Raw genomic sequence first — 12,610 nt, forward strand, 5'->3', positions numbered from 1 at the left:
AATAAGGACCCCATAAATGACTAATCTAATCTTCCTACTATAGAGGTCTCTTCACTTATTCAAGATCCTCTTGTCGATGATTCATCCAATGTTCATGCTATAGAGGACGATGCTTTTGTCAATGGCTCAACCAACCCTCATGTTGCAAAGGACTTCTCACCTATTTTGAATGCTCTTAATAATTCAACTTCATTATTTAGTGTTGAAAATGGAGACCTATGCATGATTCGCCTACACCAAATCTTCTTCCTTCAAATAGGTCAAGGCTTATACCTAAGTGAGCTATCTCCATTCTTCTTAATGCAACATATTTTTTATATGATCCATCTACATGAGAAATCTCCTCCACATCTCAAGCCCTTCTTAGTCAAATTGCCAACCATTTTTTACATGAATCTTCTCCAATCAAGTTTCTTTTTGACCCATCAGAGCACTATTGGGAGGCTCCACCATGGGTCATTACTCATTTTTTTCAGTACCTTCCAAACTACATCTCCCACTTAAATCTCTCCAGAGCTCAACGTCAATCTTTCATGATATTGATGGCTTTATGAAGGAGCAATGTGAAGTTTAAGGGTGTGTTGTTCTATCTACTCTCTTGTTGATCCTTGTAACAACAAGTGTCATCCTCTTGCCAAAAATATTATAAACCACAAAGAGATTCCCCCAAGTCCCTAAGTTGATGTGATAGTATTCCCCCTTGGTCCAATACTAACATCATTACTGATATCAATGTGATGCCTCCTACGCCCTAGCTGAAGCATTGTTGTTATCTATTTAATGTACATAATAATTTCACATATTATTACAACAATGGTATGTCCCTATGACAGGATTTCGTTCTACAATAATATCATCCTCCCTATGAATTTGTAAAACAATACCCTACTTTTAAATATAAAAACTACAAGACCTACCTATAATGCATAATACATCTTTAACAAAACTATATAAATCAAAAAGATAAACTTAAAACATATATCGATAGATCAATGATTAACTGGAAAGTTTGGCGTGACAAGAGACAGAGCGACCGAGGTGATTTCTAAGTGAAAATAAACCCTAGCCACTTGGTTTTTTTCTCGATTTCGTCAATGAGGGGGCTCAACAACTAGAACCCTAGCCGTCACAACCCCCTCTTCCTTTGTGCTCTTTGTCGCTCTAGTTTGACAGTGCCACTGTTACATTGTTTGTTTCCGTTTGCCTGATGTTCCCTTCAAAGGGGAAAGGCTTTGCGTCTTTCCATTTTGCAACCTCTTGAAGTTGTGCTCAAGGTTCATCTCTCAAGTTTTAGTGGGCTCGTCGACTTGTATCCTGTGTTTCGTCTCCTGTGGCTGCGTGGGGAGTTGAGGGAGCAAGTTTGTTGGCGGCTTTCACCTCTATGAACCCTAGTTTGTGCCTCCTACAAGCTGAGAAATGTTGATGCAGGTGGGGGGTTTTGGTCATTTTGTGCCTAAACTGTCACTACTGACGAATTTCCTCCGATGTTGTTCCATCTGGGGTTTTGTTGTGCTTTTTGTGGAGCCTCTGCTCACTCTTTGTTATGAAGGTCGGCTTTGGGCATATTATTTGGGGCTATCTGGGTAGCATGTGCCCACAATTTGTTTGGCTCGTTTTTTGAGCCAGTATCTTGTTTTCTAGCATTTTTAGCTTTTCTTTTTGCACCCTTTGGGGTTTTTTTGTGGGCTTACGTGCCCTTTTTTCTAGCCACTATAGGATTTGGGCAAATACTGATGAATGCACCTTCCATGTGCATATACAAAATGTATTTCTCATCATTACTTAATGAAAATACAGTTTTTTTCGAGGAAAAAAATATCAATGATTAACCATGTAAGACAAAAGAACAAAACAAGATTGATTACCCAATTATCATAGTGCAATAATAAAAAGTTGCATTCACCCTTTAATAACTCAAAGAACAAAAATATATGACCACCATGTCTCTTTATCTCTCAAGGAACGACAAAAGTATTCAATTATGATTATGTGTTTGTGAAACTTTAGGCATTATAGTATGTGGATGGTATTTCATTTTTGTTAAATTTAGTTTGTTCTATGCTTAGAGCAGTTTACTTATTTTCTTTAATATTATCCACAGATTAGCAATCACATGTGCATAAAGTAAAGTGCAGATAGAACATTAAACGATCAACAGAAAACAAGCCAAGACAAGAGGCATGAGATGTGGCAGCTAGCCAGGGACAAACCCCAATATGGGGAAACCCTTTGATCAAATCTTCTTTTATCTTCAATAGTTCAGCAGAGAGAAATAGTACAAAATCTGATTTCTGAAATTTTATATCAGCAGTAGCAAACCCTAGATCAACAAAGTCAAACTTAGTCAAGTGAATGGAAATTGACCTCCAATATGCTTGGGCAATTTTCAGTCAACTTGCCATTGAACAGCCTGAAAAAGCAGCCCTAGAATAGCCCCAAAAATTCAGTCAAAGTGCAGATTTCTGAAGTTGACTGCAGCCCTAAACTAGGGCAATCAATACCGGTCAAACCTGAGGTCAGATCACCTCGATTTTTGTGCCAAAAATTGCGGCCTGCCTAGGAGAGGCAACCACACCCGATCTGCACTTCTTAGAAGGTCAACGCTAGTCAAAGATGACTTGTTGTTTTGTTTCTGCGTCCTCTTTGCCCTAGGACGTCTTCCTTTCAGCCACACGTGTGAGAAAGAGAGAGAGACTCTTTCTGCGCAGCAGAGAGAGAGAGAAGTGTGTGATGATGAAGTGTCCAAATGAGGAGAATGCTCCTTGTATTTATATGCAAAACATTGAGGTTGAATAAACATGACTATTGGGCTTCTGACCCTACATAAGTTGCTGGCCGACTTTGACAATTTTTCCATAATCAAAATAAATTCATATCTCCATAAATACTTATCGAAATCGGATATTCTTTAGATCAATCCTACCCCTCTCATTGAGAGGAATCTAAGAAAAATATCAGTGGTCACAAATAAGGTGATCCACATAGAGTTTGGCCCTAGTTGCCAATTTTAACACTCCCTCTCAACTAGGGAGAACTCCATCAACAATCCATCTGATTGTCGCTACTATTCATCCATCAAATGCACAGCCCTATACAGTTTGTCCCTTGCTCTACCCTATTCTGCTTTGCTCTGCTCTGCTTTGCTCTGCTCGGCTCTTGCTCGAACTATGAAGAAGAAGAAATGACCGAGGATGTATCATACCATCCTCCACTGACCCAAAGTTAGTCTCAGAGTGTGTACCACTCTCACTGATCCCAGATCAGTATCATTGATCCCAGATCAATGGAGGTCATCCTAGCATAGGGAGTACGGTAGATACAGCGATGCGTCCATCGATAGTACTACTATGGTCCCTATCCTCATTTCCCTGCTCATTGATCAAATGAGAGGTACTTCCCATGAGTCCCAGACTGCATGGGTAGGATGCCTCGACAGGAGAACGAATCACCCTGTCCACAGGAGAACAAATCATCCTGGCCCACAAGAGAACAAATCATCCTGTTCCACAGTCGCCACAGAGAACGAATCATCCTAGCCCACAAGAGAACGAATCATCCTGTCCACAGTCGCCACGGAGAACGAATCATCATGGCCCATAGGAGAACGAATCATCCTGTCCACAATCACCACGGAGAACGAATCATCCTGGCCCATAGGAGAACGAATCATCCTGTCCACAGTCGCCATGGGGTATCGCAAGGAAAAGGTTGAACCTCTTTACCCTGTACATAGTGTACCACCAAGGGATGGTGAGTCGCCCTGTGGTCACATGTCGCTCCAAGAAGTACCCCGTGCCCCCCTGGAGCTCCCAGAGCTCAATACATCATACTTGACCCTCATAAGAGGGTCTCTGAACGACACCAAGTCATTCTCGGAAAGTCAAGAATTTGACCTTTCCCAGGGGCTTTGTCAAAATGTCAGCGATCTGTTCATCTGTACCGATATGTTGGAGCCTTATAGCTCCCCGCTGCACCATATCTCGAATATAGTGGTACCTGATATCGATATGCTTGGAGCGATCATGGAATACGGGATTCTCTGATAAACGAATCCCACTCTGGTTGTCACACAGGATCACGGTGGTATCCAATGTAAATCCAAACAGCTCACTGAAGAGCTTTCACAACCAGACTGCCTCGCAGGAGGCCATACTGGCAGCAATGTACTCTGCCTCGGCGGTGCTCAAAGCTACCGACTTCTGCTTCCTGCTCATCCAGGATATCGAGGCAGATCCCAAAGAGAAACAGCACCCGGAGGTGCTCTTACGGTCCACCACACTGCCTGCCCAATCAACATTAGTATATCCAAGTAGTCTCACATCTCCGGCAGTGTATCTTAACCCATGAGTAATTGTGCCATGAAGATATCTCAACAGATTCTTGGCACCAATCCAATGTGTGTGGTGAGGTTCAACCATATGTTGACTCAATGTGTTGACTGCAAAGCATATATCCAAACGGGAGTTCACCAAGAACATCAATGCTCCGATGAGTTGACGATACATGGTAGCATTTCGTAACACAGGTCGAGCAGCACTACCACTTAACTTCTTGAAGTCAAGTTCCAACAGGGTAGTTACGGACTTGCAGTCCACCATACCAAATCTTTCCAATATCTTCACCACATATTTTCCTTGAGATAGGAAAATCTCCCCTGGCTTCTGCCAGACTTCCAGTCCTAGGAAGTAGTGCATAAGTCCTAGGTCTTTCATCTCGAACTCAGAAGCCAACTCCCTCTTACATTTGTGAATGAGAGGGTCTGCACCTGTTAGAAAGAGGTCGTCAACATACAGCACTAGTATGAGAGGTTTGTCGTCTTCAACCTTAAAGTAAAGGTTAGGGTCGGCTTCACTCCTAGTGAATCCCAGCTTTATCAAGTAGCTATCGATCCTTTCATACCATGCTCGGGGTGCTTGCTTCAGCCCATAGAGGGCCTTCTTCAACCTGCACACATGAGATTTTCGATCATAAATCTCAAATCCTTCGGGTTGTTCCACGTAGACCTCCTCTTTGATCGAACCATGTAAGAACGCAGTCTTGACATCCATCTGATGTAGGTTCCATCCTTGCGAAGCAGCAAGGGCTATGATCGAGCGGATGGTGGTGTATCAGGCAACAGGTGCAAATATCTCGTCATAGTCTATACCTTCCTTCTGAGAGAAGCCACGAGCAACAAAACGAGCCTTATATTTTTCTGCACTTCCATCAACTGCATGCTTTATCTTGTAAATCCATTTTGAGGTGACAACAGCTTTGTCCAGAGGTCGGGGGACCACATCCCAAACATCGTTTTTCATGATGGACTCATATTCCTCGGTCATAGCATCCTTCCATACTTGATGCTTGACGGCATCTATGAATGATGAAGGCTCATTTTGGATGATCGTGCTCATGATGGTAAGGTATCCTTGATACCTGTTTGGCTCCTTACTTTCACGGAAGGTTCCTCGGGGTGCAATGTGTCCTTCAGCATCATCAAGTGTCCCCCTAAGCTATGAAGGCCTCTTCCTAGAAGAGGAAGGCTCAGGCGGAGGGGGATCAATAGGATTCATAGGTTCTTCCACATTGAGCATCATCTCTTCTTCCTTTTCCTTTGGTTCCCTAGTGTCAGCTTCTTTAGATCCTCTTTGAGTAGGAAGATTATCTACTTTGCTAAGAGCCATATCTTCATCAAAGGTGACGTCATGGCTAATTTCGACTTCCCTTTGACCAGCCACATAAATTCTGTAGCCCTTATTATTTTCGCTATAGCCCACGAAGATTCCTTTCTTTCCAAATGCACCCAATTTATTTCTTTTCTCCTTTAGTACATGAAAATATACAAGGCTTCCAAAAATTCTAAAATGAGATACGTCAAGTTTCTTACCAGTGAACATTTCTTCGGGAGTCTTGGAACCCAATGCTTGATGAGGGCATCGGTTTTGTACATATACGGTGATGTTTGCAACTTCGGCTCATAGAAACTTCGGAAGTATTTGATCATGGAGCATAGCACGAACAGCTTTTACAATTGTGCGATTCTTCCTTTCCGCCACACCATTTTGCTCAGGAGTATATGGTGTAGTGGTCTCCCTCGTAATGCCAACCTCTTTACAAAAGTCATGAAACCCATTGGATTCATATTCAGTCCCATTATCAGTTCTTAAGATCTTGATCTTCTTCTCGATTTGATTTTCGATTAAGGCTTTGAAGTGTCAAAACCAGGAGAACACTTCATCCTTCTTTTTCAAGAAGTATATCCAAGACTTGCGAGAATAATCATCTGTAAAAGTGAGATAATATGAATATCCTCCCAAGGAGTTCACAGGCATCATACCTGATATGTCTGAGTGAATCAACTGCAATATATCGGAGGTCTTACTTTGGCTTGATGGGAATGGTCCCCTTTTGAGCTTTCCTTCGGCACATCCCGGACATACACCTTCTTGCTCTACTCGGAATTCGGGCATCCTTGTCACCATCTTTCTTACATCGAGTAGAGCTTTATAATGAAGGTGAGCAAACCTCTGATGCCATAGTTCGGACTGAAGAGTTGTGTCACAAGACATGACACCTAACGGACTTCCTCCAACCTGATATAATGAATCAACTCGAAACCCAAGAGTGAAAGCATATTTAATATTCTTTTTCCATACACGTACCTTACCATCGCTGAAGATCACCTTGTAGCCTTTGTCTTCCATTGCCGAAATGGACACTAGGTTCCTTTTGAGATCAGGTACATATAACACATCTTGTAGATGAATTGCATTTCCCTGATTCAATTGAAGAGTGACATTTCCAACGCCTTTCACGGGATATTTTGTATTATCTCCAAGAACAATTTCCAGGTTGGTTTCCTTCTCTATCAGATCATAGAGAGCTTCTTTGTAACTAGTGAAGTGCCTTGAGGCACCACTATCAATAAGCCAATTTCCCAGCAAGTCCGAGGGAGCAGTAGTAGATAAAGTTGTTGGTAGATAATATTCATCTTGCTTGTTGTTCGCGGTGTTAGATTCATACCTGAAATTTCTTGCCTCCTTGAATGGTTGTCCTCTTCCTTGATTTCCAGCGCTTCTTTTACCTCTTCCTTTTGTCCTAGCATTCCTTTGATTGCCTTAAGAGGGATTTTGATCATTGTCCCGGTGAGAGTCCCTTTTATCAGAGCACTCCCTTGAATAGTGACCTATTTTATTGCAATTATAACATCGTCCTTTTCTTCCACCCTTTGGTCCATCCTTTCCTTCAAATTTAGCCTCGAAATTGTTTCTTCTTTTAGTATGAGAAGAAAAGGCAGAGGGATGACCCTTAGGTATGGGCATTTCTTGTTCTTCCATCCTTGTTTCTTCTTGAATGCATCTGGCCATTAATTCCTCGAATCCAGGAATTACGTTATTGTTGAGAAGAGTAGTCCTGAATAAATATCATTCGGATGGTAGTCCTCCAAGAGTTGTGAGTGTTATTTCCTTGTCAGGAATTACTTCCCCAGTAAATAGGAGATTGTTCTTGATCTCAGTGATCCTTAAAAAGTATGTTTGCATACTCTCATCTTTGCCTTTCTTAATTTCCTTCAGCTTATTCTAAGAAACAAGACTTGATTTGCATCATTAACTTTAAATAAACTCACCAGTCTATTGTAGATTTCCTTGGAGGTGTTCAGGTCGGAAACATAAGCCACCAAGCACTTGTCGATAGAGTCCCGAATGATCTTCCTTGCTTTGACTTCTCCCTTGGTCCATTTGTTCCTAGCAGCAACGGATGCATTTGATGGAGACTCAACAATTCTGCCTCACATGGTCCAACACTTCCTGTTCTTCTAATGTTAGATCGAAAGACATCTTCCATCCGTGGTAGTCAGACTTCTCACGGTGTTTGTCTTCAACAAGGAAGTGTGTTGAGGACCCCATGGTTTGTTTTAGATAGCCTTGCCAACCTTCTCTTCGGTGATTGCTCTTACTCTTGCTTGGGCTTTCTCTTCACCTCAGCTCCTATACCATGTTAAATTATGGTATGTTCTATGCTTAGAGCAGTTTACTTATTTTCTTGAATATTATCCATAGATTAGCAATCACAAGTGCATAAAGTAAAGTGCAGATAGAACATTAACCAATCAACAGAAAACAAGCCAAGACAAGAGACACAAGATGTGGTAGCTAGCCAGGGACAAACCCCACAATGTGTGGGGAAACCCTTTAATCAAATCTTCTTTTATCTTCAATAATTCAGCAGAGAGAAATAGTACAAAATCTGATTTCTGAAATTTTATATCACCAGCAACAAACCCTAGATCAGCAAAGTCAAACTTAGTCAAATGAGTGGAAATTGACCTCCAATATTCTTGGTCAATTTCCAGTCAACTTGCCCTTCAACAGCCTAAAGAAGCATCCCTAGAACAGCCCCAAAAATTCAGTCAAAGTGCAGATTTTTGAAGTTCACTGTAGCCTTAAACTAGGGTAGTCAATACCAGTCAAACCTGAGGTCAGATCACCTCGATTTTTGTGCCAAAAATTGCGGCCTGCCTAGGAGAGGCAACCACACCCAATCCGCACTTCTTGGAAGGTCAACGCTGGTCAACACTGGTCAAAGATGACTTGTTGTCCTGTTTCTGCGTCCTCTTTGCCCTAGGACGTCGTCCTTTCAGCCACACATGTGAAAAAGAGAGAGAGACTCTTTCTGCACAGGAGAGAGAGAGAGATGTGCGTGATGATGAAGTGTCCAAATGAAGAGAATGCTCCTTGTATTTATATGCAAAACGTTGAGGTTGAATAGACATGACTGTTGGGCTTCTGAGCCTACATAAGTTGCTGGCCGACTTTGACAATTTTTCCATAATCAAAATAAATTCATATCTCCATAAATACTTATCGGAATCGAATGATCTTTAGATCAATCCTACACCTCTCAATGAGAGGAATCTAGGAAAAATATCAGTAGTCACAAATAAGGTGATCCACATGGAGTTTGGCCCTAGTTTTCTTATCAAAGAAATGATTATAGTCAATGAATATGGATAATAAGAATGTTTTAGGAAACATTTTCCATGTCCTCTAAACAAAATCCTTGTCAAATTAATATTTTATTAACTAGTAAAGGATTCAACATTAACAATTCTAATTGCACTACATTATAAAATTCTTACAAAGATAGCTAAAGCGAACTAGAAAACAAATAGACATACACAAGAACCAAAAACAATGCAAAATCCTCTTAGGGTCTCAATGATGATGATCAAGTAGCTTGTTATAGTTACATCCATGACTATAGTAGAAGCAATTGAATTTTACTCTTTCACTTTGTAGGTGGACGAGTGGAAACACCGCCTTAGACAAACAAAGAGATCCATTAGGTGGTTGGGAAAGGGCAAAGCCATCTTCAAGGAAGTATTTTCAAAAGATCCTGATAGTGGTAACCATTTGGCTCAACCCACTTTGAAGAGAGAAAGCAAAACCATATAGGCCCTAGTTTGAAAACAATCGTAAGAATAAAGTAGTCATATTAATGAGGAGGAAAATCACCAACAAGGGATAATATGACTTTGTGATTTTAATAGGTTTGTATTTTAGAAGGCTTTGCAAAGATAATAATTACAAGCAAGGGGACCTATAGAGCACATAGGCACCTCAAACTAATGTTAGTACCAAAGTGAGGGAAGATGCTATCACAACAAATTGGGGACTTGAACACCAAAGTTAGTTTATAGTGCATGTAGTACTTAATATACCACCCATGTCTCACAATTCTTGCCAATGCAGAATTAACTCTGATTACAAACGCAAACTAACACACAAGCATATAGAAGAAGTCATGATGCCATGGAGTCAAAATAACTAAAGCAATTCACTTGTGTAAAACATAGAGTGTCGATGTTTACTATGCAAGGGTTTGGTCAAGTTTACAAATGGAGGCCTCTTCACGATGGTTTTCTTCCTCTTGCGAATCAGCAAAACAAAAGGATCCAGTAGGAGGTGCAACAATTGTGATTGAGATAAATGATGCGTGCAATAAAGGGGTTATTGAGATCAGACACAAAAGGACAACGAACTTTGGATGAGGAGCTAGGGAGATTAGAGCCAAATGAGTAGATCAAGATCATGATGTGGTTCTTCCCTTTAAACATTTATCTTCTTATATTGCAACATTTCACTTTAAGTACATTGAAATCATGTACAACCTTTTGTCCCATATGGCCATTTGGCCATGTGGACAATTTAATAAAAGTTAGATATACATTTATCTATATGTTTTATCGCATTAAAGGGGATAGTCATTCATCCAACTAAACCCATTGTGTGTAGTGAGTAATCTCACATGCATAACCAGTGTAATACTGGCAGTCATTTATAAAGCTTTAAACACACCCAAAGCTTTGCCAATTCATACAGTCACTTTGGGGTCCAATGTCCCAAGTTGATGTAATAGCATAGTCCTTACCAACATCACTAGGGTTTTGGTATAATGCTTTGTAGTTCCTATTTGGTTTGGCAAATGTTTTGCACCATGCATTAAGCCTGTTTTTGAAACATCTTCTACAACCGAAGCCCAAAGTCGGTTGTAGCCCATTGTGTGTAGTGAGTAATCTCACATGCATAACCAGTGTAAAACTGGCAGTCATTTATAAGGCTTTACCCACACCCAAAGCTTTGCCAATTCATACAGCCACTTTGGGGTCCAATGTCCCAAGTTGATGTAATAGCATAGTCCTTACAAACATCACTAGGGTTTTGGTATAATGCTTTGTAGTTCCTATTTGGTTTGGCAAATGTTTTGCACCATGCATTAAGCCAATGATTGGTTTACTAATTTTTTATCCTATCCATTGAATATCACTTTATTCTCGTCCAACGGACAATATATAAAAGCAGTAAACCAATTGCCAATAATTGCGTTACTGCATGGTTCTTCATATTTGCCATTTGATTTTGGTGCCATGCCCTGTGGGCTCCTTTAACTTGAAGTTGTTATCTATGTGATATCCATATAATTGCAAGTCCTACTATGATGGGCAAACAACATGCACAGTGACAACATGTGGGCATGTTTTTGAAACATCTTCTACAACCGAAGCCAAAAGTCGGTTGTAGCCCAAAGTCGAAGAAAAAAATAGGGCAGAAAGATTAACAACAAAAAAACACTCAACACCAGAGAAAAAATGCTGACCTTGAGGCAATCAAAGCGAGCAATGGAACAGTCTGCCCCGCAATTATTACATAAAAGCCCACCCTGCGATTCTGCCCCTTTCTTGTCCTTTCCGTCAATTACCGTACTGTTTGTTGCAATCCCGCCGGACGGACGGTTGCCTTCAGATGCCGCTGAGCCCTTCTGGCCCAAAACCCTGGTCGCCACCCCTTTCTCCCCCACAACACCAGCATTTTCCTCTGCTTTTGTGTGCTGTTTGGAAGAAGCGACCTGGTAATTAATCAAACCCCAATTATCCAGAAAATCAAAAACCCTCCTTACCGAATTAACGTCCCCCACCAGCATTTTTCTGACCTCCGTAAAAGTGATCCTCTTGTGCGGATTTTCCCGGTATCTGTTAATAATGAAGTCCCTATATTCCTTGTATATTTTGGGGGTCTTTGCAGTGGATTTCTCATCGAAGAACTCCGGTAGAAATCTTTGTTCGGTGCTGTGAATTTTGTTCCAGGCAAACCAGCCTGAAAAGACAACCGCAAAACCAGAGTATTTAACACGAATCAAAATAATAAACTTGAAGTCTCTTCTGCTTTTTTAATGCTATGCTTACTTGAATATCTCGGAATTTTGTAGATTTCTCTGTGGCGTGGGGGTGAGCTGCCTTCTTTGAAGTCTGACTGGAGAACGGTGGGAGGATTGGCGGTATCAGCAATAGCAGCGTTGGACGAATCATGGGGACTTCCTGCGTGGTTTGAAGTGGTTTCCGGATTTGGGTCCTTGTTTGTATTACCGCTTGTATTGGTGTTGGAGGGGCTCGCCATCGCTCTGGCTCATGCGGCTCGTTGGAAGGACAGGATTTTATGTGGTGACGCCCAACGAAAACGTCGGTTTTGTATTAAGACCCAATTGAGCATAACCACTTGGTCACATGCGGTCGATTAAAATGGAAATGGAGGCGAAGTAGATGAAATGATATTTACAGTGAGTTTTAGTTTTTTACAATTTAATATTTTGTTATTTAAATTGATGAATTTAATTATTTTAGTTTTTTACAATTTAATATTTTGTTATTTAAATTGATGAATTTAATTATTTTAGTTTTTTACAATTTAATATTTTGTTATTTAAATTGATGAATTTAATTATTTTAGTTTTTTACAATTTAATATTTTGTTATTTAAATTGATGAATTTAATTATTTTTATTAAATTGATGATAAGCTGTTGGTCTCATTTTTAAAAATCTTTCAATATTTTTTTATTCAAATTGATGAATTTAATCATTTTTTTATTAAATTGATGATGAGCTCATTTAATTTTTAAAAATCTTTCTATTAGAATAGCATTATCAAATTGACTAAACATTTTGAGTTTTGATAATACAAATATATTTGATGCATTGGCATTGAATCAACGAGAAATTCAGTATTTTATTTAATATTATTTGTTATTTTATATTTAAAATTATCTTTTCACGAAAGTTAAATAAATAAATTAAT

At 40.1% G+C, this 12,610-nt stretch overlaps 1 protein-coding gene across 2 annotated transcripts in view; it reads right to left on the reverse strand.

Annotated features, from left to right (window-relative positions):
- The window catches only part of LOC149154943 (SWI/SNF complex subunit SWI3B-like), a 138,067-nt gene extending 126,041 nt beyond the window's left edge, over window positions 1-12,026 (reverse strand). The window contains exons 1-2 of one of the 2 annotated variants that reach the window (XM_089441501.1): window positions 11,723-12,023; window positions 11,137-11,633 (exon numbers count right to left, since the gene is read on the reverse strand). In XM_089441501.1, the coding sequence (XP_089297627.1) occupies window positions 11,137-11,633; window positions 11,723-11,933 (708 nt within the window). In that variant the 5' untranslated portion in view covers window positions 11,934-12,023. Of the gene's footprint in view, window positions 1-11,136; window positions 11,634-11,722 lie in introns of both variants that reach the window. The other variant, XM_089441502.1, reaches the window with a different exon arrangement.
- Between the last annotated feature and the right edge of the window lie 584 nt (window positions 12,027-12,610).

This window comes from Pinus tabuliformis, chromosome 9 (assembly GCF_031772625.1).
Source record: "Pinus tabuliformis cultivar Carrire ecotype Pingquan chromosome 9, CPIR1, whole genome shotgun sequence".
Lineage (NCBI taxonomy): Eukaryota > Viridiplantae > Streptophyta > Pinopsida > Pinales > Pinaceae > Pinus > Pinus tabuliformis.